We start from the raw sequence: 27,417 nt of genomic DNA, 5'->3' as shown, positions 1-27,417 counted from the left end.
TATCAATATCGACATTAGACCTATCATTGTTTTCCGCTGCTTTTGAACTCTGAATACTACTTTTATGCATTTGAACTCTTGAGTTGTAATAACTTAATTTGGGACATGCAATAATTTATCTGGATTGTTGTAATCTCTAGACTTTTCTTCGTGTGAGTATGCTTTGTTTCAATCCGATATCCATGATTATATCAGGTGAAACCGACATACTGTCATTTTAATTCGATTAAAATGTCTATTTGCATTTAAGACGGTGTGGAATGCACTTTAGCCGGGTTAGGTTCTGCCACAAACGTCCCGTTCGCTTTCTCTTCTCGGGAGACGAACCGTCTCACGCCCTCACACCACGTGGGCTGCATCTATACGCCGCTGGAAGCACGGCCCGGCCCATTCAGCGTTTGATTCTCAACACTCTCCTACCTAGCAGCTTTGCGTAACTTGACACGTACATATCCCGGACAGCATGGAATGGAACTTTGCAGCAATGCGAGTTCTATCATCTATCATCTACGGATGATGATAATTCGAACGACGTGCAAACGTTTTAGCTGCGGGCGTACACGGCCATCGAAAAACAGTCCCCTCTCATCGAAAAACCCGCGGCAAAATGAACGGGCCGTGTACCGCGAGAAGCGGCCGCGGAGCCAGCGGTACGCGACCGCCACCGCGCGCCCGCCCCCGCCGTCCCAAACAGGGCCTGAAATTACAGTGGTCAACCAACCTCTCCTGTGGAGTACACTTTTGGCACAACAACTAGGCCCTTGTTCACTTCCTACGAAACTCCTAACTTTGGCACTATGCAAAAAGAAGATTCCCCATCACATCAAACTTGCGGTACATGCATGGAGTACTAAATGTAGACGAAATCAAAAACTAATTGCACAGTTTTATTGTACTTTGCGAGACGAATCTTTTGAGCCTAATTAGTCAATATTTGGACAATAATTCACAAATACAAACGAAATGCTACAGTGTTGCTACAGTAATTTGGCACCTCCCAAATTCGCAAAGTAAACAAGGGCTAGACAACCTTCGTCCCATCCTTGGTAGCACCAGTTCACGCGTATCATTGCATTTCAATGATCCAAACCACAACAATGCAGCATCAACGTTACATGAATTACACCCGCCCATCAGCTATCGCCGCATCACAGCGACCAAACGTGTGTTCCTCCTGCTGAATCGGCATCGCCTGGCCGCCTGCGATGCGACTGACGGCGTGCGTCCGCGCGAGGCGAAGAAGAATCTACTAGCAGTGCGGCTTGTCGACCATGGTCCTGGGGAAGGCGTACCGGAACCTGGCGGCGTACGGCAGCCACTCGACGGCCTGCGCGGCCTTTCGCCGGCTCCCCGCGCCCCGCTGGGCGGCGTCCTGCTGCGGTCGGCCGTCGGCGGCGGCGGCGACGCCCCCCTCGCGCTGCGCCCAGAGGAGGACGTCGTCGGGGCCCAGGCACGCCTCCCGGGCGTACCGCTCGACGAGGCGCGGCAGGAACACCTTCTTCTTGGACTTACGCGCCACCACCGTGGCCTGCAGGAACTCCCGCTTGGCGCGCTCCAGCTCCTCCATCACGTTCTTGGCCGTGTACACCCGCAGCTGCAGACGGTGTAAGGTGGTTAGAGATCAGGCCATGGAGTATCAGATGGAGCAGGTACGCCGTGCTGCAGTGTAGTGGAGTACCATGGGGTCAGACGAAGCGCCGGTGCACAGGGCGAAAAGGGCCAGAGGCTGGCAGTCCGGCAGGCCGAACTTGAGCTGGACCAGCTGCTTCTCGTCCGCGCATTTCTTCCGCATCGCCGTCGAGAGAATGGACTCGAACCACTGCAGGTACATACGTTGGATTCTCAGTTTAGCAGGTGTGTATATGTCAGTGAAATAAAGATGAGTGATGAAAAGGATGTCAGTGAAATAAAGATGAGTGATGAAGAGGTTCTTTGGTTTATTTCAGTAAACTGATAGCCAATTCCAACCACAAAATTGTTAGTGCTTTCAAGTAATGTAGTGAAGGTGCTGAAAGAATTTTATTTATTTTTCCAGCTAAGAATTTTAATCTGAAGTTTCCAACTTTGCATGAACAATTAAAAAAAAACCCTGTAACTTCAGCATGAAACTGCAAATCTACATACACGACCAATCCGTGGAGATTTGAAGCACAGCAAGGCGTGTTCAATGGAATTGGCGGTAACGGCATGACCTCCAATATTGTAGGCAGCCTGCGATAGGGTGAGTTACTTGTTAGGAACATTTACAGCAAAGAGTGCCGAGCTATTCACAGCATGATTTTTCAGAAGCAAAGCATTTCAGGATAGCTTCCGGTGGCCAATCACAAATCTACAAAGGAAAATGTCTCACCTTGTGAAATAGCGCCATTCTTTTCAGCGAGCTGTTTGGAATTCCGTATGCCAGATACGCCTGCAAGTGAATAACAAACAGATTAATAAGGCAGTAAAATCATTAAACGAGAAAACTTAAGCAAAATCACCATAGATCATTCAACATTACATGCATGATAAGAGAATTGTACACATTAATCCAGAAGGCCGATTTAATACTGTTTTCTGACATGCTCAGATCAACCCTTTCAAGCTGCTCCACAAGCAACCTAAACTCCAAGAGAGAAAAGAAATCTGTTACTTGAGATTTTCAAAGGACACATTACTTGAGGGTAACAATTCACAGTATTTTATATTGGACAACCTGTAGTGAGTAATCGCATAAGAAACATCTGGCATCTGGTTCTTGTCAACTGATATGGAAGCTATTTCCACAGTACATTTGTTGTTTGATGAACTATTTTCCTCCCCGTTCACTCTCCGAGGAAGTATGACATTCGTCGATGATCTTGACAAGAATGGTGAACGGGCCTTTTCAGGCTTTTCTGGTGCTTCGGTGCGCAGAAGATAGTATATGGAGGCCATACATCTGACCATTTCTTCTGATATTTTGCTTGGGCATTGATAAAGGTGATCTTTCAGAGTGCGAGCCAGAGAACTACTCCCCGAATAAGGTAGCTTTTCATAAAGAGAACAAAAGTCAAAATTAGCCTACTGCATGATCTCCATTTTTTAGTAGACGAAAAGGTTATTCTGACTAGAAATCATTCGGTAGAGAAGTACAAATTTTGGACAAAATGTACCAAAGCTGCATGTTTCTGAAAGTGAGCATGAAAACACTACATGTTTCCTCAAAAGAGCCTAGTAGCTGACAAAAGGACCAGTTATAATTTTGGTTGAGATGAAGTAAACGAGGTATTTTAGAGCAGGCATATCAGCACAGTAAAGTTGTTTCTTTTATCTTTTGAAATAGGTGCACTAAAGTAGATGAGTGATAGATTGATTTGCAGTTAATATTTGAAAATTAGATAGATGAGCTTGTTGTGAGAGTTGTTTTCTCCTGTTACCTTTTTCGGATCTGGTGGGAACGATATAGGATGGATATCCAATGTTTCGCTTGAGAAAGATTGATGCTTGATCTTGGCCTTGAGCATATTCTTGGTTCTTCCCGACTCGGACAGCGACTCCATGATGTGGAAAGGCTGTAGTGGGAGCTTCTTGGATGAGCAAAATGCACTTGATATTATGCTTGGCTGCCTTCTAGCAGTTCTAGTAGTGATATTCTTGGTGTGTGCGGGGGACGAAATACCAGAGCTCTGCCCCGACGATGGCCCGGACATGCACTGATCAAAGATGCTTCTGTAGAGAGTAAGAACGTGCTGCTCACGGTTGGCGATTTCCTCCTCGAGCAATTCAATCTCTGCTATCAGTTCCTTTGTCTGCAGGGAGAATATCAGTCAGTCTTCAAAATGCTATTAAACAGCAGCAATAGTATTTGAGTAACGGAGATGTAGCACTTTCCCTTTCATGGTCTCTTGATTTGGCAATTGCGTTTCCTTTCTTTAACTGGCATTACTAGCTACCAACAATGCAAACATAGAAAAAATATGCCTCGATTTAGATGCCCATGGCTTAATAGTTAGCTTGTTAGATAACTGGTTTTTCAAATCATGTCCATTCCAGATGAAATAAATTACAGCGGAAATGCTTAGAGCGCACTCTACACGGGAAATGCACATTCTACAGCGGACTTGACTGTCATGCAATTTGCAAGGGGAAAATTTTGCAGCCGCGAATGGAAGATCAGTCTCATACCTGGGCTGGGAAATGCCTATGGCCAGGAGATAGAGTGCTTGATGCCCGGCCAATCGCCCGATCAAGCATGACCCTCATGGACCTCTCCTGATGCAAATTCAGCTGCAGCTGCCTAACCTGCCAGAATTCAGGAACAGTTATTCACAGGCACAGCACTACGATGGATCAAAAACCGCGCCTTTCATTTCGCTCCTCACATCATTCTCCAGCGACACGCGGTGGTTCGGCGACGCGTTGGGCCTGTGATCTCGCGGCGCCTGGTGAACCGAGCCTCCGGCGGTGGTCGCGCAAGACCTCCTCGCGTCCGTCGGGTTCTGACAGAGAATTCACACCGCCATCGGTCAGTAATCAGTAACGAAACATCCTCCGGTAGTCCTGTGCGGTGAGGAGTTCAGCAATCTGCAACCTTGGACGAGCAGGGAGAGATGGCAGACGGTGCTTGGCCGCAGCGTTGCTCGACGGCGCCATGCCCATGCGGTGGTCCATGCTTGCACGCCTCCGCGTTCCTGTCAGAAGATGCACTGAACCACGAACAGGAGGCGCCGGCAGAGTTAAAACATCGAAACTTTGAACTTCAAATGTGAAGGTAGACAGAGAAAAGGATGGAAAAAAAAGGATCGGTGGAGGGCAGCATGCAGCAGAGACCGACCTCTTGGACCGCCGGTGGCGCGGCAAGGAAGGGGGCATGGCGGCGGCGGCCTTAGGCGCACACGCCGGCGAGACCGCGGCCTCCACTTCGCCGTTCTTGGCGTCGTCGTTGTCGTCGGTCGGTTCTTGCCCTTCGGTCACCACCCCTCCCGCCTGCTCCATCGTTTCTTCCTGACCTGTCATGGATCCCGGCGCCGGCGTGCCTAGCCGCAAGCTAGTATCACTGTTGCCACCTAGGTAGCCACAACCACATCATCGCACGCAATCAACGCATCGATCCAGATGCTGCTGACCGCGCGTTATACGAGCAGCGGTGAACAGCAGCGGGCAGGGGCAGGCAAAGAGCATCCTGCGCGCAGGGCCGCGTGCGTCGCCGACGATTAAATACGGCGTGGCGGTAATGCTTCTGCCCGGTTTTCGCAGTGGGCTGCACTGGCGACGCGGGGGCATGCACTGCGCAGCGCACGGCTGGGAGACTGGGAGAGTGTGGGTTTGGCGCGGAGTGCGGAGGCGGATGGATGGATGGCGAGGGAGGGGGAGTAACTGCGCTGCCGGCGTGGGGGGCCGGACGGACGAAGGAGCCGAGGGAAGCGAAGCGAGTGGGTTGGGTCTGGTGGGTGAGCCGGCGTTAATGCCTGCTGCGCTGAGGCCTGAGTCACAGCAATGGAGCAAGACTGTCTGCAAGAGCAAGGAATTGCCATGCCGTGACTCGAAACCCCTCCCTCCCTCTGGCCCTCTCTTCCTCCCTGAAACGGGCGATGTTTGTTTACGTGGTACGGTTGACTAGAGTTGCCGCCACTTGTTCCAAAATCTTTGCTTTTTTTTTTTGTGCGAGTGCCACTGCACCTAACAACCTTGACCAATTTTGTGCCGCGAAGGAGTCAAAATTTGGATAGTGTCATTTGGCGCTCCAAGTCGGACAACAGTAGGGATGAACTCCACAGCTATGCGCATGATGTATAGCCTCGGCGAAGTGGCACTCCTACTTCTCATCACAGGAAGCGTTTGGATACCAGGAGCTAAACTTTAGCCCTGTCATATCGGATATTCGGATGTTAATTAGAAGGACTAAATATGAGCTAATTACAAAACTAATAGCAGAACCCCTAGGCTAAATCGCGAGACGAATCTATTAAGCCTAATTAATCCATCATTAGCGAATGGTTACTGTAGCACCACATTATCAAATCATGGACTAATTAGGCTTAATAGATTCGTCTTGCGATTTAGTCTAAGGGTTGTGCAATTAGTTTTCTAATTAACCTATGTTTAATACTTATAATTAGTGTCAAATATCTGGTGTGATAGGGTTAAAGTTTAGCCCTTGTCTCCCAAACACTCCCATCCTCGTCTAAGATCTTGTTTAGTTGCCCAACTTTGGAAATGCAAAATTATTGTGCCAGCACTATAGCACACTGTAGCGTTTCGTTTGTATTTGTGAATTATTGTCCAAATATTGACTAATTAGGCTCAAAAGATTCGTCTCGCAAAGTACAACAAAACTGTGCAATTAATTTTTAATTTCATCTACATTTAGTACTCCATGCATGTACCGCAAGTTTAATGTGATGGGGAATCTTCTTTTTACATAGTATCAAAGTTAGGAGTTAGGGGTAACTAGCCTAACTACCTCTGACCTCTCGGCTCTCGAATCTCGATGTCTCGACTCTTCACCGAGCCTAGCCAGTGTTTTTCTCCTTTGGAGCTGACTCGTGGATTCTTCCCCACTGATAGACACTGTAGCATGCAACGGCCGGTCGTGGAACTGGGCTCACCCTGCTCCTACCACAGGATCACGACCTCACGCAGTCACGCGGCAGGTAGGTGTCGGTATGAATGCGGGAGTTAATGCCCCTCGCCTACCTGTCTGCCCCACGGTTCGTCGTAGCCCAGCGTGCCCGGTGACTGTTTGTTAATGTTGACTTTGGTGGAGCATACGCCGCGTCTCGCATGCACCTTCTCCCTGGCAAATGTTTACTGTAGCAACACATTGTCAAATTATGGACTAATTAGGTTTAATAGATTCGTCTCGCCGTTTAGCCTCCACTTATGTAATGGATTTTGTAAATAGTCTACGTTTAATACTCCTAATTAGTATCTAAATATTGATGTGACACTTGCTTAAAAATAAGCAAATGGAACCAAACCAGGCCATATATCTGTGATCTTAAGGACTGCTGTGTACACGCATACTGTTACCGAGTAGTAGTACTCACTGCCGTCATGTGGAACGGCCAGGACGCGAGCTACCTGACGGCTGACGATGCACTGCCTTGTCTCGCGATGCCGATTTATGGCGAAGGGATTAAAGATGTGCTGGTACGGCCAGAAACCATCTTCTGAATGATGGTACAGGAAGACCAATTGCGCGGGTAACAGTACACAGAGGGCGTCAAGGTGAAGGTGATGATGAAACTGCAGGAGGACGAGGGGAACAAACAAACATGCCTTGCGATCGCAGCGTGATGAAGGGGCGGAGTGTAGTGGTGAGCTTGGGGTAGGACGCTAGGAGGAGGACGTTCGGGTGGCGCCGGTGATGCGTCCGTCTAACCAAACTCTCATTGATGGGTTGATTCTTCATTTCTTCCTCCTCGACGGGTTCCGTCTCTCGCGGGGCAGCCAGGGCTCGAGCGTTGTGTTACAGGAGTACCAGTGGCTTCTGGGTCGTGTCGCCCGTTCATTCATTGAGCCTGCACGTTCCGGTTGCGCCGAGAGCCCGAGAGCGACGGGATTCGCCGCGCGCCGGTCCTCCTCTGCGTTGACGATGTGTTCGGTTCCGGTCGGGTCGGCACGATGCGCCGATCCATGATACTGTACCTCCGTGGACAGAGGTGCTGCGTCACGGTCACGCTACCTGCTGGTGGGGGGGCGCGCGCGAGCCACCGGCGGCGCCCCGTGGCCGGGAGCCCGGGACCAGTAGTTACCCGCGTGCCGCCTCCGTCCCGTGGCGGAGAGACACGACCGAGAAGGAACAACACCCAGTATTCAGTGACAGGCCGTGTCGGTGAATTGGCGGCTAAAAGGCCTTCTTATAGTAGAGATAGTACATGCCCGAGCACATGGGCCTGTCCGAGAGAGGCAGACAGAGACTTTAGGCATTTGCGGCCCGGCAGAGTGACGGCCCATACGGCCACACGGGCGATGAAACCACTCTCGGAGAGGCCCATGTGGTTTCATCTCCCTGTCGCCGCCGTCCCTCCCTCCTCCCTCTCCCTGTTGTCTGCGCTGCCGGACGGGCCTACGGACCTGCCGCCGTCCGTCCCTCTCTCTTGCCTCCGGCGGCTCCTCCCTCCCACCCGCCGCCCTCCCTCCCCCTTCCGTAAGCACTGCCGGCCTGCCTTCCGGACCCGCCGCCGTCCCGACCACCAGGTCGAGGCGTGGCCTTGCCCGGCCCAGATCCGTGCCGGCGTCTAGCCCGTCTGCGTGGCCAGCGCGGGACAGGGCCGCCGCCCTCCCTCTCCCTCTCTCCACCGGGTACCGCTCTCTGCGCCGGGTACCGACTCCCTCCCTCTCCCAGGCGCTATTCCTCTTCCGGTATTACTTGAGGTCTTGCAAGTGTCATGTGATTTGTAGTGGCAGAGATTGTAGATCTATTAATGGACTGATGGGGCATAGTTGCGTTGGTGTGCTATCTGAATAATGATTTTTCAAACAAAATTCTAAATCTGTATCCAATTTAACTAACTGAATTCAGTTGTAGAAAGCCAATGAGAGTTTAAAAGTTTTAAAGGTTTTGAGCTGTAATCGAACTTAAGTTTCTTACAGATCATCCTAAAGGCTTGGCGACAAAGTTTCCCTTTCTGCTGACTACGCTTGCAGTTGATGTAAAGATGCTGAGAAATATTTTGAGCCAGTCATGGAGGAATGGAGCACATGTGCTGCAGGAAGGAAATCCAGGACCGGCACTGTATACATGCTGGAGGCGATTTCACAGTGGACAGGTAACAAGACCATTGCCTGACCGAAATGGTTTAAGTATTTAACCCCTGAGAGATGTATGTTCTAATTTAAGTGAGCAAACTCTCTTAGCTCCACCATTACATCAAGACAACTCTGTCCAAATATTTAACGCATGATGCAACTGTTGATGCAAACTTTGTTTCTCTTTTCCTTTTTTACTAGGACTTCTTTTTTGGATAAAAGCGTTCTGCTTGAGTTATTGTAACATTTTTACAACGTCCGGTTTATCATACCATTTCCAAGTAGCCTTGCTTGCAATTGGATTTGAGACATGAAAGATCAATATTATGTATCTCTCATGGCTAAAGTGCCAATATAGTAGCTTGGCTGCCATTCAGTCCTCCCATGAACAAGCTTAATCCATTATATAATGTTTGATGATTAGTGGCTGCAAATAGCTGACCTTTGGTTGTGAACCTGATGACATAGCAAGTGCCAATAAGTCTTTTATCCATGTGGGCATACAAGTCATTCTCCAAAACTAGTCTTAGGCATCCGGTAGTGTTTTTTTTCTGGGAATACATGCAATAGTGCAATACTGATTCTTTTTACTGCAAAATACGCACTGACTACCTTTTTTTTTGTGGTGGGGGTGGGTGGGAGGTCGGAGGGAGCTGCTATTCCATTAACATAGGAACAAAATTTTAATGGTCACACAACTGGCCTAAAACAAAGCCAGAAAACAATTCAGGCCTGGATTCCAACATTTGCTATTATTGTACATTTTTAAACTTTCAGTTTCAATGATGCCATGTATTTCTAAAAGGCCTAAAGCTACCGCTTGCTGCTGAACTCTTACAGTCATTTTTACTATTTTGTATAAGCTGCACATTTATAAGCTGGATAAACAATTCACTTACCAGAGATGCAGTAGCAATTGACAATTCAGAGTAAAATGGCATCCACAATCTATTCCAGCAATTATTAATACTGAATGCAATGGAAAAGGTTTTTCCTGCACGTTTCCCTTTCAGATTCACTTCCTCACAGGTGTTGGTTTGTGTGTGTTTTATACTGAATGCAATGGTTATTAGCTATTTTACATTTCTTTTTTAAGATTCACTTGCTATCAGTGTTGATTTGTTTTCCCCCCTTTGCAGATCTTAAGCTCTTCCAGGAGCTTCTTTGGCGTGGAGGACTTTGTGGATGAAGATAACAGTAAACCCTACACATACAAGAAGGAAAAGAGATCGAAGAACCCACACAAGCATATTTCTTTTAAGCAGCGCACCATCGCCCACATGGAGCCCTTCACGCTGGACGTCTTCATATCCAAGCGCTTCGTCTCGGCGTCCCTCACGCACCGCTCGACGTGCAGGCAGGTCGCGGTCGCCGGGACCAATTCGAAGGACATCAAGGCGGCGCTCAAGTCGAGGTCCGACATACCGGCCTGCCTGGCCGTGGGCCGTTTCCTGGCTGAGAGGGCGAAGGAGGCCGACGTCTACACCTGCACGTACACGCCGAGGGAGCGGGACAAGTTCGAGGGGAAGATCAGGGCCGTTGTCCAGTCGCTGATCGATAATGGGATCAATGTGAAGCTATACCTTGACTGACCTTTTGTTGTACGGATGATTACTGTTCTGGTACTTGCGAAATGAGCAGCCTGTCGCGTCGTGTTCTGCTATCATGGCTGCGATCAGGGCCCTGTGATATGCCACTCTGTTGCGGTGCCGATGGGTTGTTCTCATGACGCTCTTGTGTTGTCATTGGCTGGAAGATGAGGTAATTTGTTTGTGTGATCATGGTGACGCTTTCAGAAGGGTTCGAGTCAGCATGTCCATGCCGTGGAAGCAGGTTTGAAGGCTGCCGTGCGCCTGAACGTCTGAGGGTCAGGTGCCCCGCCTGTGCTCTGTTGCTGCGATGCCCGTCTCTGTCTAGAATTTGCTTCGCAAAATGGTGTTCCCAACTGAACTCGGTGGTTGATCTGCAAGACGACCTGTATTACAGGTTTTCAGTACACGTAGACTTTGGGATCTATCTTCCGCCTTGGCGCTGGAGACGAAGCTGGGACTTGGGAGTCGTGGCTTGTGCGCCGGCCGCCGGACGGTGTAGCGCGGGAACCAGGAACGGTGGTGCTTCGGCACGCGCGCGCTCTCCACCCCGTCCCGTCCTCTGCTCTTTTGGCAACAGCAGCAGCAGCAGCAGACGGAGCAAAGCGAAGAAAGGCTCGCGCTCGCGCACCGCACCCGCGCGGTGTCCTGGGAAAAAAAAGGAGCAGCAGGCGTGGTCGTGGAACACCGCACCAGCAGCCGGGGCTGCCGCCCTGGGCATCATTCGCTGCGCGCTCCTGTGCCGGGCGAGAGCGTGCGCCCCGCGCCGAGATGATGGCCGCCGCACCGTCGCTCCCGCTCCCCTCTCCCTCTCCGTCCACGCCATCGTCCATCAGGCTGGCTGGCACGCGCGCGCCGCCTCGTCACTCATCGCCCCCCTCTGCCACCGCCACGGCGCCATCATCGCCTCTTTCCCCCACGCTTTGCACGAGAGAATGTTCCGGTTCCAATCATCGCCGAAATTACCCCACGGATGGGTTCGTGCGGCCCGGGCCAGACAGGTGTGATCACTGGTCGCATCTTCAAACAGTGCGGAGATCGACGACGGGTTCGCGTCATCGCGCGTGGCCCAAGCGCTTCGCTCATTTCCCCCGTGACGACGACCCAAAACGCTCGCACCAACCTTGACAGTCTGACACGACCATGGGTTGTTGATGTGGCAGCTTAATTCTGTGCGCGTGACGCGGATATTTTGTGCTCTCTTCCGCGGCCGCTTCCACCCATTGCTCCATGTTGCGCGTCTGTTTCCCGGTACAGGCCCGCGGACGGGACGGGGGGAGAAAAAAAAAGTAGTTTTCGCAACAGGAACATGATGGATGCTGGATCCGTCGCTTCCAGCGGAAGCAAGACGAGCAAGAAAGCCAGGAGTGGTGAAAGAGACGTGGTGCTTATCCATTGATCACCATTACGAGTACAATATGTATTAGCGCGGCGAGAGTGGCTAGTAGCAGCAATAAGCAGCCTATGTCCATGTGATTGCTTACGCTCCTCGCAGCCGGAAAAACAAAAGCGCCCGGAAGGAAAGGATGATGAGAAGAGCTAGCAGTGACGGGGTTCTAAATCTACCGCGAATACGTGCCTTTTCTTTTCTCTTTTCAGTCCAGGGATGTGAATACGCGATGAAACTGGACCATCGCTCGGATCACGCGCGCAAAGAGAGAGCACCCCCATGGACCAGGCGCAAAGGGAGACGGAAAGGAGCAGCACAAACCAAAGCGAAAAGTGAAAGGAGAAACAGGCAAACAGCATTTCATTGGGTCAGTGAAACAAGTTGACACGTCAAAAAAAAAAAAAAACTCGATCCCCGGGAGGCCAGGACCAAAAACGCGGTCCGGCCGGAGTTGGACAGTTTGTTTCTAATCAAAACTTGCGCCAGGCATTATTGGTGTCCACATGCTGCGATAACCAGATAAGAGCACCCCATTGTGATGTCAATCGATTAAGCACGTAGTACCGTGCATCTTTTCGACAGGCTAAGCAGTAATCATCTCCTACCCTGTACCTTTCGATTAAAGGCGCATGATGATCCATCTCAATCGCGCTCGCCGGCTGGCCGGCCCAGATCGACGCTGCCGCCTACCGGCTGCAGGACTTGTTGCCATCCTTAACCCGTAACCCTCATCACCTCTCCCATCAGAAGCGAATCAACAGGGTTGCCTGGGACGCCAAAGCGAGGACGAGCAGACGCGTGAGATTCCACTCGGCCGGACGGAGCCGGCCGATCATTGGCCGCCGGCCGGCCGCGGCCAGCTCCTCGTCAGGCGTCACGCCTGACTGGCACGGCCGGAGCCCGTCACCCATCCAGCGCTTGCTCAGCCGGCGCGCGCCTGATGATGAGGACGGCAAGGGAGGGATGGGACAAAAACTGCCACCCGCTACGCGCGCGGGGGCAACCAGCTGACACCTAACAGCAACAGCTCATTAGCCTGTGCTCTTGTTTTTGCCACCCCCCAAAAAAAAAGAAAGAAAGAAAAGAAAGCCTGTGCTGTTGTTTTTTATTCATTTCTGTCGTGGCCAGTGCTCGAGTCCACCAGCGGTTGAGCTGAAGCCAACTGAACGAAAATAAAGAGAGAAAAGAAAAGCGCTCCTGGCTTCATGGCCACATAGAATTCCTAGCTACGGGGTCGCTTTGCTTCGCTTGACCGCTCCACTATGTTTGAACTGACCCGCTGCTGGCTTTGACATTGTTAATTCGTCTGGACTAGTAGTTCTATTGGAGATCGATTTGGACCCCCGCGGACACCCACTAGGATGCACGGACAAACAAAGTACACTAAGGTTAACAGTAGCAGAAGACTAGCTGGTGCTATCTATGTCTCCATAATCCATCGGCAAGGCAATCTGAGGCCTTGTTCCCAATTTGGGAGTGTCAAAGTTGGGAGTTTGTCATAAATGCGGAACTGTAGCATTTCGTTTGTATTTGTGAATTATTATCCAAACATTGACTAATTAGGCTTAAAAGATTCGTCTCGTAAAGTACAACAAAACTGTGCAATTAGTTTTTGATTTCATCTACATTTAGTACTCAATGCATGTATCGCAAGTTTGATATGATGGGGAATCTTCTTTTTGCATAGTGTCAAATTTGGGATTTTGGGGGAAACTAAACATGCCCTGACACGGATTGCTTGGACGCATGCCTAACTATCCTAGCCATTTTCTATGATGATGGATGGGTGCAGAGGGCATTTTCTCATCTAACCTACGGCATCGTGAACGACCAGGTGCTGCTTGCCTATGAACATCATTTGCTGTTTTACTGCTGCCGAAACCTTACCGTTCCGTTGCTGCTAACCTGCTCCGGGGTCGGGTCCAGACAACAGCGATGGTTCTTCCACCATTGTACCCTGCGCCGGCCAGTCCTGCACCAGACAAAGACATCGAGAAGCATCAACCATCAAGCCCCACCCCACACCTGCTGGGAGGAAGAAAAAAAGAAGGGGAATAAAACGAGCTCGCGTCGCTTCATCATAAACAAAACGAATGAGCAGAGACAAGCGACCAAGACCGGGGGGACAATGTTCAGCTCCTTGTCCTATCGCTCCCAATAACCGGATGGAGAACCCTGCAACAGTGAGCGGACACTGCCCAGCATCCATGGGGTCTCTTGTCATCGAGCGCTACCGACTACTGACGGGGTCTCCAGATGCCAACCGCACTATACGCATGAACGCTCCTTATCATCCATCTCCTCCAGATTGTCTCCACGAAAATATCTGACAATCTTGTTTTCTCAATAACGTGTGGTCTGTCGATTTTTAGGATTTGGAAAACTAAAACATGCCGGCAGAAAATGAGGCACTTGTAATTAAGAACTGTCCACATTGCTGCAAGTGCAAACAACGGCACGGTTCTGAACTCCTAATGATGCGGTTGCTTGAACGCAAGAGGAGTACGCATACAAAACATCTGAGACGTGATGTCAGTATACAATACAGGTGAGGTGCTGTGCTGCACCTTCCGTGAGGCTGGGACCCGTGCACCAACCGTCGAAATGGCGATCCGAACACCCATCCGATTCCGAGGTCCGAGATAGCTCACCTGCTGGGACACAGGTAGCTTGAGAACGGCGACACGACCGTAATTTTATACTGGCATATGCCGCGCCAGGGACAGGGAATGGAGAAGCTCGGCGACAAGGTAGAAAAGGGTGCCAGGAGCCTGTCAGCCTCGTGTTCCCCCTTCGTTCCTTCTGCCTGCCTGTGCTGCCATAGCACGGCGGCTCCACACCCGTCTCCTTGCGCTTCGTGTGTGCCTCCGGCCCTATAAAGTACACGGCACTGTCTCGCAGACACTGGCAGAACCATCACTAGGCAGTCACCTGTGAAGACACGAGGGGGCACAACTGCAGCAGCTTGTAGGATAGATGGCGATGGAGAAGGGCTGGAAGGCGAGGGACGTCGCTGGTGCCTTCAGCATGGAGGCGGTGGACGAGGAGGACGACGCGGTGGCGGTGATACCGCCGCCGCAGACGCCGCTGGAGCCCATGGAGTACCTGTCCCGATCGTGGAGCGTATCCGCGTCAGAGATCTCGAAGATTCTCGTCGGTGGGGGCAAGAAGAGCAGCGGCGTTGCGGCGGCGGGGAGCCGGCTGCCGGAGATGACCATACCGGAGGACTCCGTGCTCGCCACGTCCATCGTTCCTCTCCCGTGTCATCAACAGCATGTAACCCTCTCAGGCTCTCAGCTCACTTCATCCTCTCTGTTTCTTTTTCTTTGGTTATTATCTTTTTTCCCATCTGATTCACGGTTCCACCACTGCAACTTCTTCTACAGAGGGATGCAAGAAGGAATTCCATGAGCAGCGGCCACCACCAGTCGATCGGCAGATGGTTCCAAGTCCACCACAGGGAGACGTGCCGGGTGAAGCAGAGGGGCAAGGAGAAGCAGCGCGCCGAGAAGGCCCACGTGCACGCCATGGTGTCCGTTGCCCGGGTCGCCGCTGCGGTGGCCGCCGTCGCGGCGGCCACGAGCTGCGACGCCCAGGCCACCAAGATGGCCGCGGCCATGGCGTCGGCCACCGAGCTGTTAGCCTCGCACTGCGTCGAGGCGGCTCAGCACGCGGGGGCGCGCCACGACCAGGTGGCCGGCGCCGTGCAGGCCGCGGTTGGCGTCAGGAGCCCCGGTGATCTGATGACGCTCACGGCGGCAGCAGCCACCGGTAAGGAATCCGATGATGTCGTTGTCATCTCGTTGAACTAACCGTCTGATTCCATATGCTGATTCAGAGAAGAATATGCTAATAAGTTAGTATGGATTTTTTTGGCTGTTTTGGTCAGCTCTTCGAGGAGCAGCTACGCTGAAGCAGAGAGTGCAGCGAGAGACGAGGAGCAATGCGAGTGTTCTTCCATACGAGAAGGGGAGCGAGAAGGGTCATTCGTGGAGCACTGACATCTGGTGCAAGGAGGGGGAGCTGCTGAAACGCACAAGAAAAGGTAAGAAAACAGTGGGCTCGTCAGAACATTCAGCTATATAATTGAAAATCTGGAAGCAAAAAAACTTCAAAGCATGGTCGAAAAAACTAAGGGGCAGAGTTGTATTCTTGATACAGGGGATTTACACAAGACAAGACTATCTATCTACATCAACAAGAGGTCACAGGTTAGAAGATTTTCCTTCAGTTCCAAATGCTGGTCAGACTAGAGAGAGATGCAGTGTTACTGACAACGTACGTCTATAACAACAGGTGATGCTGAAGCTGAAAAGCAAACACATTGGAGGTGCACTATCAAAGAACAATAAGAGTAAGTTGCAATACTTTTGCACTACTGGAATGTAAATATCTGATTCCAGCAGAGTAGCTCATGAATTTTTCAGTGCTGACCCTTTTGCCTGTGACTGGTCATAGTCGTTGTTTACGGCGTGTACAGCGAGCTTCCAACATGGGCCGAGCCAGGGAAGGACTCCATGGAGGAGACATGCAGCTTCGGCCTGAGCACGGCGCAAGGTCTCGTGGAATTCGAGTGTGAGAGCAGCGCGAGTAAGCAGAAGTGGGTAGACGATGTGCAAAACCTGCTTCGTCAGGTTGCTCTGCAGGATCAAGTAGGAAATAAACTGGGATTACTAAAACTCAACTAGCGCAGTCTCAATTTATACAACCATTTTCATGGTAGCAGACGGTGTGTTATAGGAATTGCCTTGCATCAGGGATGCGAGGGGTACATATTGATGGTACTCTTGTCACTGACTTATATATTGTACTACATACAAAATGATGAGATAAGGAATAGATTAATGTTTTGTCTAAGACTAAGAGTGACTGTTTGTCAACTAAGTGTGTCAAATTGTCAATATGTAAAAAATTGAATGTCAATTTCATTCACATATCTAAAGAGCGAGAACCATAAATTGCAATTCCAAGGAGCAAGAACTATGAAGTTTGTGAATTGAAGTTCTAGTTACAATGGTGAAATTCATCTTTTGGTTCTAAAAGTCAGTATTGAGTTGTATGCATCGATAAGTTCAATCTAAAAGCGAGCAAAAAAAACTTATACTTCAATACTTCTCTCACATGCAGGCTCCCTTAAGCCTCAAACATGAATATACAAACATGAATATAGAAGTTGACTATCGATGTTTTAGATCGGCAACCCGCCTAGGGGTACTCTAGGTGGTCTTTTGTGTGGCGGGTGTCGTCGAGAATCAAGGAGTCGATGGTGACGCAAGGGACACGATTTAGACAGGTTCGGCCGCTAGACCGCGTAATACCCTACGTCCTGTGTTACTTGTATTGAACTTCTTAGTTGTTGTTTAGAAGGGGGTCCCTGCCCGCCCTTATATAGTCGGGGGAGCAGGGTTACAGGGTGGAGTCCTAGTTGAACATGGTTACAGAGTTCTACTTCAAATCGATAGAGTAGTTTCCTCATGCATTCCGACTAGTCTTCAGGAGTCCGTGCAGGCTACGCTACCCTGCGGCGTAGCCTCCATATCCTGATCACGTCCGAGTATGTCCCTGAGTGGGCCGTACAAGGCCTACTCGTGGGTCTGGGGATGTATGCCCGACAAGCCCCCGAGTACTTTTGTGGCGGATCCACTTCGGATCTACTGGGTTAGACCTGATGTAGCCGCCTGATATGCGACACTCATGCCTAAGCCGAGTAAACACGAAGTGCCGTCGGATTCTCCTCCGATTTAACCACTTGAACAGGACCGATTTAGCAGGCTCACACGAAGGTGAGCGGTTCCAGAGAGTACAACAAGTCCACCAAGATAACCGTTTAACCACTGGATTTAGTGCGAAAAGAACATCAGAATTTTACAGGCTTTCGGAAAACAACAGAAGGTAAAACGCTAGCGGAAGCAATCATCGGGTCGGATGTCCTGGTGAGGCCAGCTGGGACATCACCGATCCCTCTCCTCGCCGTCCGAGGAGGGATCCCACTCGACCGTCCAGCCCGGCGGGAGCTGGGGCAGCCAAGCGCCAGCAAGAGAGGGGTCGGGAGTAGCAACTTCACCTGAAAAATAGGAGCCACAACAAGGCTGAGCTACTAAGCTCAACAAGACTTAACCGATAGGAGTAAAACTACTCCACACTTCTAGACATGCAGGGCTTTCTGGCTGAGAGGTTGGTTTGCTAAAAGCACTAAGTAAACCCTATTTTCAAGTTTTAGTTCCGATTCTAAGTTCTTTAACCAGTCTAGGTTTTGCAACCTATTCTAAGCAATCATAGAGCCAAACAAGGTATGTATACCGACAAAACCATGTCATTATGAGATTCCTCCTTTACTCAGGGTGACATAGCGATCAAGCAATCTCAAACTGTGAGAGGCAGACGAATCGATTCGACTTCTTTAACCATGCATGGTGAACCTAACCTCACGACATCTGCGCACCCGGAGGTCGCTTCCTGTGTCGGCCGTCCCCATCAATCCCCTAACCCGTGTCGGGCCCATTTCCTTTGGTGCAAGGTTCCACAGACCTGGCCTCTGCCGTCCTGTGGCCACGCTTGCCACCACGTGCGACAACCAGCAGGGGAAACTCCGTTCCAAGAACAATGGGGTGACCGCTCACGTCTAGGTTCAATCCGGTACTAGGCTTCCTCATCCCATACTAAATATGAGGTTAGTACTTTCAAACACTTGATCACGAACACCACCACTGTCGGCCTTAGCAAGTTTTCATAGACAGACGGGGCAACCATTCGTCCACCAAAGAGTTACCAAAACCCTGCCCCGTCCATTGTCCTTATAGTTGTAACAGAAAGGTAGACATCCAACTCCTACAACTCGCGAGTGACAGGGAATCACTCGGCTTTTACCGTCTTCTAGTTAAGCAAGGCAACTACTCGGTCCAACAGCTAGTGTTCAGATCATAGGGATAACTAAGTCATGCATCTAGGGTTTCAAACAACTCCTATACGTAAATGCACAAACATGTTACAGAAGGCATGCGCAAGTTTGGTAAAGCACACAGGGATTTCATGCAACCGGGGCTTGCCTACAAACAAGGAGGAGGGAAGCTGCTCTTCTGCTTGGACGGCTTTGGCTTCTGGAAGCAGGAGCTCTGCTGCTGCTTCGTCTTCTAGCGCCGGGTACAACTCGTAGAAGCCGTCGGCGAGGTGTAGCTCTACACGAATGCAACGCAAGAGTTAGCATAGACGGTTATTTCAACAGCAACACTTGCTCGCCTGAGCCCAGAAACTCGCGACAAAGAGCAGGAGGGTGGGGAGGTTCAAGAGAGCTGGTGAAGATCAAGAGGCAAGGGTCGGAAAGGAACTTATGATCTGATCCTTGAACTAGAGGATGTGGTATACTAGGGATCCTCAGACGCAAGCGCTGAAGGGTTCCTAAGTTTTACACATACACCCTCGGTTTGAAGAAAAAGATCACAGCCGAGCCCTCGGGCGAGGCGGATAAGGGTCGGCGGAACAGATAGGGTCGGGCGAGATGGAACCGGGGTCGGGCGGATAAGAGGGGTCGGGCGAAGCGGACTGGGGTCGGCAGCTTACCTTCTTCCTACAAGGAAGGCTTGGGGTCGGGAAGAGGCAGACTTGGGCGGAGGGACTAAGGCTTTGAACAACGGCTAAGACCGGCAGTACTCTGGTGGTGGCGGTGCTTCTTGTGGATCACAAGTGAGCTTTTACGCAGCACGGAGGAGCAAGCGGCTGGGTGGCTTGGGAAAAACGGAGGGGAGCTGAGAGGAGAGTTCCTCAAGAACTTTAGTGTGTGGTGCTAGGAGCTTGAGCAGGGAGCAAGAGAATGGCTGAAGGCAATAATGGCGGAGGGAACTCCGGCGGGCTTGCGCATTCCTTTTTATAGCTGCTGGAACGGGGAAGGGGAGCGGCGCGGGAGAGAGAAGGGGAGCGGCGCGAAGGCCGGGGAGAAGCAATGGAGTGCTCTGCCGGGGCGGCGATTGAGCGAAGAGGGCGGTGGTGCAGGACTCGGGGATGACGCCAGCGGTCATTGGGTTCTGTCGTCGGGGCGGCGCAGGAGCGGGTATGCCAGTGGTTGAGATTTGGCGGAGGCGGGCGTCGTCGTGCGGAAGGTTTGATAGAAGCGACCGGTTTAACGGCGCTAGAATCGAGGGCGCACAGGTGAAAAGACATGCAGCCGCGGGCGCGCGGGCGAGCGCGGAGCAACAGATTGTCGGGCGGCTTCTGGCAGGGCGAGGGAAAAGGAGCTGTCGCTGCCATGGTCGGGGTTGGCGATGGAGGAATCGTCGTGTAGCGAAGACCAGGCGGCGCGACTGAGATCGAAGTGACGGAAAAGACGGGCGACATCGGGTTCTGCGGCCGGGATCTGACGGTGTGATGATGGGCGCGGGAGGCGAGGCGCTGCAGAAAGGTTGCAGAGGGGCTTCCGCCGCCATTGGGGAAGGGGGCGCGAGAATCCATTCGGTCGCGAGCCAGAGACAAGACTGAGCGGCGGGCGTCGGAGAAGATGAGCCACGCGGCGGGGAGACTCTGAAGCAGGCATGCAACTTGAGTGCGCCTGTCGCGGAAGATCTGGGGGAAAAAGATCTCAAGGGTCCACTGGTCGGACAGAACGGCGTTTGGGAAAGGCTTAGAAGGATCTGACGGTGAGCGGGGTTGCCGGGGTCGGAAATCGGAGCGAAGCGGGGAGGGGTCGGGTCTCAGGGGTTGGGATCGGGCGGAAGGCTGAGCACTCAGGCACGGCAAAACAAGACAGATGACTAAGATCCAGGGCTAGGATTAAGGTTAACCCGGAAGATTAGGGACCGGTCATCACAACTTTGTAGTCGAGAGGAACAGCTTCGAGTACTTGAGGACGCTGCCCAAGTTCTCCTTGGTGCTTTCTGAGCTGTAGACGCGGCCGACCCCTCGAGTATTGGTGCTGTCGCGTGACTGGAAGGTACTCCCAGCAGCCCCGATGTTTGCTTCGAGTAACCTTCATTTTTATATGGTAGTGCGATGACAATCGCACTCCATATGGAGTAGCCCCCGAGCCTTAGGTTGAATCGAAGAATCAGGCTGAGGGTCAAACTTGTGATTTCGCTCTAACTTATGTAGTCTTAGGAAAAAGAAAACTTTATCCAACGGGTATGGTATTCGCAGCCCCCGAGCACTTGGGCGATTACTTGTGGTCGGTGAAGGGGTCAGACCTTTGGCCAGAGTATCCGTTGGAAATTATGGTGGGAAATCTGATTTATATCAGGCCGTTGCTTGATTGACGCTTGGAATCTGGAGATGCCACTGATATAATAGGGGGCCCAGTGGTGATTAGCGGTACGTCGCTTTTAGCAGATCTGTAATTTGCACCCCTTTCCTATCCATCCAGTGCTGCCGCTCTTCCCTGCACCGCCGCCGCCATTGTTGCTTTGGCCTAGCCCTTGAGAGAGATCTGCTGCAGCTCCTTCCCTCCTCCACCCTTCTCGAGATCGACTGATGCGTGTCAATAAGGTGGGGAAGAAACCCGAGAAGACCCAGGGGAAGCTGCGGCCACCAGTATGTTGAGATCTTGATCCAAGAAGGGCAAAGAGCTCGCACTGTCGGTGCCAAAGTGTGGTCCAACAAACCAGACTGTGCCGCCGCCCTTGGGATCACCTGGCAGCACTCCGTGATAAAGGAGCCGGCGGTCCAGGCTTTGGTCGACGCGAAGCTTCTTCAACCAAAGGTTGAACTTTGAGTGGAGGCCTGCATTTGGGGATGGGTGGCAGTTTGAAGAGCACCCAAAGGAGACAATCATGCTTGCTCATTTTGTTGAGAGAGGACTAGCGATACCCATTCCGACTTCTTCAGAGGTATTCTTGGGTACTGCAACCTCCAATGAGTGCACTTGAATCCGAATGGTGTGCTTCATATGGCTATCTTTGTACACTTGTGCGAGGTGTTCATGGGTGTGCCGCCTAGTCTTGATCTTTTTAGGAAGTTGTTTCGCTGTAAGAGCAACCCAGTGCAACTAAGACAGAGGTGTTTGGAGGGGCTGGGTTTCAATTGAGGAACTCGAGTGCTTATCTCGAGTATGACCTACCCGACTCCCATGGTGACTGGAAGAAGAGATGGTTTTATATTGTAACCATGATCCTGTCTTGCCAGTAGTCACCAGCCATGCTCCAAAGCATGCAGACAATTGGGTGAGCGAGCCCGAGGACACCCCTAAGATAACTGACCTGCTGACTCAGATTGCTGAGATGATGTCTTTGGGTTTATCTGGCATTAATATAGCCACTAGTTTTCTCAAGCGGAGAGTTCATCCCTTGCAGCAACAAGCTCGCTCAGGCTCAGAGGTTTTGATGACCCGTTGCGAATGTCTCCTGAAGACGTATCTGATGACGATGTGGAGGCGTTGTTGGGCAAGTTATTTAAGAACTATCAAGGGGTACTAGTACTTCTAGGAGTTCTTCGTCAGTTTGATAGTTGGTATGAACCAACAGAGGTATGTTCCTTCCTTTGCTTAATTTGTGTAGTCGAGGGCATGGTAACACCTTTTCGAGTAACAATTGTTGGCTTGCAGTCCCGGGTGCTTTTTGGCTTCTTGGCGTCATCTAAGGGCAGAGAGATTGCTGTGGTTAACACTGACGATGACCCTTCTCCTCCTGCCAAGAAACGGCAAGTAGTTTGAAAGAAAGCTGCTGTTCAGCCTATTTCATCTTCATCGAGTTTGACCCCCGAGGGGTCATAGAGTGCCAAGGTATATAGTCGTGTGTTGTATTAGAGTACTTTTTGAGAATTTCTTTGCAGAATGCTGATGATATTAGTCGGTTGGAAAGGTTGACAACTTGGCCATCGGTGGTGATGAGGCTACTTCTGGTGAAATAGTCGCGATTGCAAAAGACGCAGCTGTCAGTGTCGCGGCTGTTGAAGAGCTGCCTGTGAGGGTGCCACTTTTGAACTCAGAAACAGCAGCCTCCGAGCAGGTAGTATCGGCGTCGGCAGCCCCTGAGTCGGTAGCCCCCGAGCAGGTTACCGAGTCATCCGTTGATAAGGTTACATCTTCTGAGCTGGCAGATGCTGTGAGGACACCGGTGGTGGCTGCTAGTGCCTTGTTGTCTGATGTTATCGCCAGTGTGAGTACTCGATTTATTCTGGTAGTCGTGCGTACGTAGTCTCAACCTTGGTTTTTTCAGGACTCGGCGAAGGAGTAGAGGTCATTCCTCCCACAGCCCCTGTAGTGCCGAGTATCCGACCGGTGGTAGCTGAGAAGAAACGTGTTTGATTGGCGTCGCAATCATCCTGGTGAGTTTTTTATGTAATCTTTCCCTTTGATTGTTTTTGAACTCTGAAAAGCAGATGATGATCTCGTGTTTTGATTTAGGGATGCTGAAGATACTATTCCCGTGGAGATAGGGATGGAGGCTGGTCTCCCAACTATGCTCTCTGACCCCTTAGTTGATTTGTCGATGGATTATGCACCTGAGGTTGAAGACACAAGTCGTCTTGGTACCACTATATCCATGCTACAAGAAGTTATTCACTCAGTGGAGGGCCCAACAGTTCCCTCGAGTTCTGGAGGTGTGCCGTCTTCAACAACCGCTTTGGTTGATGCGACTAAAGTGGGTGAAGTCGGTGCACTGGGTATGTTACTTGAGTATAAATGCTTTTGAAGGGGATTTCCTTTGTATCCAATAATTACCCATGATTTTTTTTTGTCAGGGGCTGTTGTGGGTGAAAAACTGGAGCCTCAAATTGCTAAGAATACTGGGGGTCTGGTAGTCAAGCTGCCGTCAGAGTCAGAGTTTCAAAGAGCTATCCAGAGCTTTCAGGTGTGTATGAGCTATTTTCTTTGATTTGTGTTTCGACAAGTCTTGTTGACTTGTTTTGAGGTGCTTGCAGGACTTGTATGATAGAGCCCAAAGAAATACTCAGGCTCTCCAGTAGCACAATGAAACCATGCAACGAGTGGCGCAACTGGAGCAAGAATGTAGCTGTCTTATAGAGTCCTTGAGAGTTCATGAGGAGGCTGCGAAGCTTTTGGAGTTGAGCGGAATGATCATGAAGTCCTACAGGAGCGATTGGGGAATCGCTATAAATCTTTGAACAAAAAATATCAACGTGAGTACTCATGATCTTTTGAGTATGTTTGACTGTAGTGGTAGGTTCTGATCTGTGATGCTTGGCGCAGAGCTCAAGAGAAAAGAGGCTACTGTGAGTAGCCAACTTCTTGATTGGAGAAACGCCCATAACCGGGTAGCTGATGAGGCTGCCAATCTCAGGGCATCACTGGCTGAGGCTCAGGCTACCTATAAGCATGAGAGGAGCAGGAAGAATCAGAATGGGGTAATGCTTGCTATGGCAATGGTGGCGTGTAGGGATCATGGTATAACTATAGGGAGACTGCAAGGCGAGCTCCAAGAGTTGACCAGTGCTACGCAGAACATAGTCAATGGTATCGCTCCACTTGAAGATGACGCTGGGCCTCGCTCGCTGGTCGATAGACTAAGAGCTACCTCGTGTAAAGTTGCTGGACTCTGTAAGGCTGTCTGCAAACAAGTGTTTGCGGTAGTCAAGTCATATTACCCGAGGGCAAATTTACCGGCGGCTGGTGATGGAGTTGCTAAGAACTGCATAGAGGATGCCTATGTGCAGTATCTTGAGGAGGCTGAGCCGATTGCTTCAAAGATGTCTGAGTTTATATCTTTGGAGGAGCCATAGTTCGAGTTGTAATCTGTCGAGTACTCATGGGAGTACTCAAACAATTCTCTGTAAATTTTATTGGAGTCCAAATTGTAATCGACGATCTCTTATTTGTAGTCGGGAAGAACAAATTCAAGTAATCGAGTAGTCGTAGTATCTGTTGCGGCAGTCAATTATTGTTGTTGTTGTTGAAGGTACTCTGGCCTTTCCTTGTACTTTGAAAGGATGCACGGGCGAACTATTCCCTTTTGTCCATTGTGGTTGAGTGCCTTCATGTGAGTGGAGTCAGAAAAGTGCCTGGCTGACCCTTGTCAGTGTTTCAGGCTGATCGTCACGAGCGAGAAATAACTTCTGAGTAGTTGGTGGTTGTGGCATTTCGGCTATAAATAGGCTTCTTGGGGCTCGACCAAGGTCATGCTTCTTTAGTGTAGCGATGGATTGCTTTAGGTTGCTATTGTTTGATAGTAGAAAACTTTCAATGAGCGCCCCGGTGTTAGAAGATTCCTCGTAGATTGGAGCCACCTTCCCTCCACATACTCTTACGCTTCAAGATGGCAATGGGTACCCGCGACCCGATACCTGACGGGTATTTACTCCATTAGGGTCTGAATATGGACTAAATACACTACCCATGTGTACGTAAATGGACCAAACCCTTCACCCATCGGGTACGCGGGTACGGGTATGTTCCAGCAGTCCCCATACCCGTTAACCCATGGGTGAAAAATACCCGGCCCAAAAATAAAAAAGCCCACTAGCAGCCCATGTAAAACCCTAGCTTCCCCAACAACCCAACCCTCTCCCAAGTCCCAACCGGCTATCCCGATTCCCACCCGCCTGGCCGCCTCCGCCGCCTGATCTCCCGAGGAAAAAAAGCAACCCCGCCGCCCACCACAAAAAACAACGCCCGGCGCGGCGCCCGACCCCTCGTGACCTCGTCTCGCGCTGGCGGCTGCGGCTGGCATCGCATCCAAGCGCCAGGAAGACGCCACGGCCACATCCGACCCCCCAAGCCCCCTTGACGCCACGCCATGCCGGCGACGGAGCAAGAACGGTGATCCCCATTCCCCAATCCCTAGTTCCCCTTCCCCTAATCCCCTTCATATGCTTTGCACTGCACTTTCAGGCGATGGCGCAGAGGCGCTCGGCGCTCCACGCGACCACGCTCCTTGCCTTTGCCTCCTCCCCCGCACTATTTCACTAACTAGCTCCTTCACTCCGGCGTAAAAGGAACATCGCCGAGATCCTGGAGGATGGTGACCACTTGAATCCACCGGATCCCGAGCTCGTCGACGCCGGGAACACTTTGAAGCTGCAAGATCCGGAGGTCGAAGCTGCAGTCGCCAGCGGCGCTCCTACAGCGGAGCCGAAGATCGGCGCTATCGCCGTCGCCACCAGTGCTCCTGCATCCAATCCCAAGAACGGGACTGGCGCCGCTCCTAAAACCAAGCCCAAGAACACCACCACCAAGGAGAAGAAAAGGACCAGCAACACTGCAGTCGTGGAGAAGACGAAGCAAAAGGACGGCCGACCCCCTCTTTCTCCAGCTTCATCTCGGGAAGGTGCTGCTACAGCCACATCTTCGGGTGGTGTAGTAACTAATTCTCGCCCTCCTGGTGGTAGCCGCAAGTTGCTGCAGCTACTGATGTAAGTAACCCGAGAGCTACATGCCTATGCTAAGCGAGTTACATGCTTGTAATTTGATACATGTCCTAAATTCCTAATTCAGTTGGTTAATACTTGTGAGTTGTGCCTGAGCAGAAATTTTTATAGCAGAACTTGAGTAACTGATAGTCTGATAGTTATAAATTTGAAAGAACACTAGTGTTGGTAGATGAGTTTGGTGTATATGCAGTTATGCACAGTTGCAAACATAACATCTGTTATGTTTTATAATTGTTATCTCATTAGTTATTTGTAAGGACTAAGGATGTGGTTTGTAAAACTCATTAGTGTAGTTATTATTTGTCAACATCAGATAAATATTTTTCAAGAACTGGCTTACTCTGCTTTACTTGTAAAACTCATTAGTGTAATTATTATTATTTCTTCTATTGAATGTGCCTTATTATGTGATACAGATTGAAAAAAATGAGTACTAGCAGTGAAGGTGAATGCTCACAAACTGCAGTTCAGATGTCAGAGCCTATTGAAATAGAAGATGATGAAGATCCTATTGAAGAAGATGAAGATGGTCCTGCTAGTGGTGCAAAGAGGAAGCTCACCTTAGCGGTTTGGAATGAGTTCAAGAGAGTTAGGTACATGGGCACAACAAAGGCAAAGTGCATGTATTGTTTCAAGAAGCTATCAGGTGAAACAAACCATGGAACTAAGCACTTACATGATCATTTGAAGTCATGCACACTTAGAAAGATCAAGACAGCAGGGAACAAGAGTTTGTCACAATCTTGTTTGAGGTTTGGTTCCACAGATTCAGGTACCGTTCAAGTTGAAAACTACACATTTGATCAAGAAGTAGCTAGAAAGGAACTTGCTGCAATGATAATTCTACATGAGTATCCTTTGAGCATGGTAGACCATGCTGGTTTTCGGAGGTTTGCAAGTGCGCTTCAGCCACTATTCAAGATGGGTACTAGGAATACAATAAGGTTTGTTCCTTACTGTTTGGTCTTGCTGCCATTGTAATTTTTGTATTCATTTTTTAATATTCCTTCAAAATTTTCAGGAAGGATATTGTGATGCAATATGAGATGGAGAGGAAAAAAGCAATTGAATATATGGCTAGTATTGATTCAAGGGTGGCCATAACTTCTGACTTGTGGACGTCTGACAACCAGAAAAGGGGCTATATGGCAGTTACAGCCCATTTCATCGATGAATCTTGGACTTTGAGAAATATTATCATGAGGTACATGTCCTGAAATCTATTTTTGCACATGTTTTACTGATTTTTGCACATGTCCTACAATCTGAAATCTAATTACATACGTTGTTACATGTATAGGTTCATCTATGCACCGGCTCCTCACACATCTGAAGTGATTGCTGAAGAACTATATGAGTCCTTGGTTGATTGGAACCTTGATGAGAAAATATCCACAATTACCCTTGACAACTGCA

At 50.3% G+C, this 27,417-nt stretch overlaps 3 protein-coding genes across 6 annotated transcripts; 2 read left to right on the top strand and 1 right to left on the bottom strand.

Moving 5' to 3' along the window:
- Positions 1-868: 868 nt before the first annotated feature.
- LOC117840623 (uncharacterized) lies at positions 869-5,506 on the bottom strand. The gene is made up of 11 exons (XM_034721142.2): positions 4,796-5,506; positions 4,553-4,667; positions 4,344-4,460; positions 4,147-4,263; positions 3,399-3,770; positions 2,696-3,009; positions 2,501-2,600; positions 2,351-2,410; positions 2,125-2,211; positions 1,679-1,819; positions 869-1,594 (listed from the first exon to the last, which is right to left on the bottom strand). The coding sequence occupies exons 1-11, from the start codon at positions 4,975-4,977 to the stop codon at positions 1,250-1,252; spliced, it is 1,950 nt and encodes a 649-aa protein (XP_034577033.1). The 5' UTR covers positions 4,978-5,506; the 3' UTR covers positions 869-1,249.
- A 2,549-nt stretch (positions 5,507-8,055) lies between these two features.
- LOC117835873 (uncharacterized) lies at positions 8,056-10,496 on the top strand. 4 transcript variants are annotated; one of them, XM_034715193.2, is made up of 3 exons: positions 8,056-8,287; positions 8,614-8,735; positions 9,855-10,496. In XM_034715193.2, exons 2-3 carry the CDS (start codon positions 8,625-8,627, stop codon positions 10,305-10,307), a joined length of 564 nt encoding a protein of 187 aa, XP_034571084.1. In that variant the 5' UTR covers positions 8,056-8,287; positions 8,614-8,624; the 3' UTR covers positions 10,308-10,496. The 4 variants fall into 4 exon arrangements, with proteins under 4 accessions (XP_034571084.1, XP_034571082.1, XP_034571083.1 ...); XM_034715191.2 differs by having other exon boundaries at positions 8,065-8,268; positions 8,560-8,735; XM_034715192.2 differs by having other exon boundaries at positions 8,065-8,328; positions 8,560-8,735.
- Positions 10,497-14,432: 3,936 nt separating this feature from the next.
- Positions 14,433-16,551, top strand: LOC117836278 (VAN3-binding protein). Its single transcript, XM_034715670.2, has 6 exons — positions 14,433-14,970; positions 15,081-15,465; positions 15,584-15,739; positions 15,856-15,905; positions 15,991-16,048; positions 16,153-16,551. The coding sequence occupies exons 1-6, from the start codon at positions 14,671-14,673 to the stop codon at positions 16,380-16,382; spliced, it is 1,179 nt and encodes a 392-aa protein (XP_034571561.1). The 5' UTR covers positions 14,433-14,670; the 3' UTR covers positions 16,383-16,551.
- Positions 16,552-27,417: the final 10,866 nt, after the last annotated feature.

Source organism: Setaria viridis, chromosome 9 (genome assembly GCF_005286985.2).
Source record: "Setaria viridis chromosome 9, Setaria_viridis_v4.0, whole genome shotgun sequence".
NCBI classification, from domain to species: Eukaryota; Viridiplantae; Streptophyta; class Magnoliopsida; order Poales; family Poaceae; genus Setaria; species Setaria viridis.
This window is presented reverse-complemented; position numbering and strand designations above follow the sequence as displayed.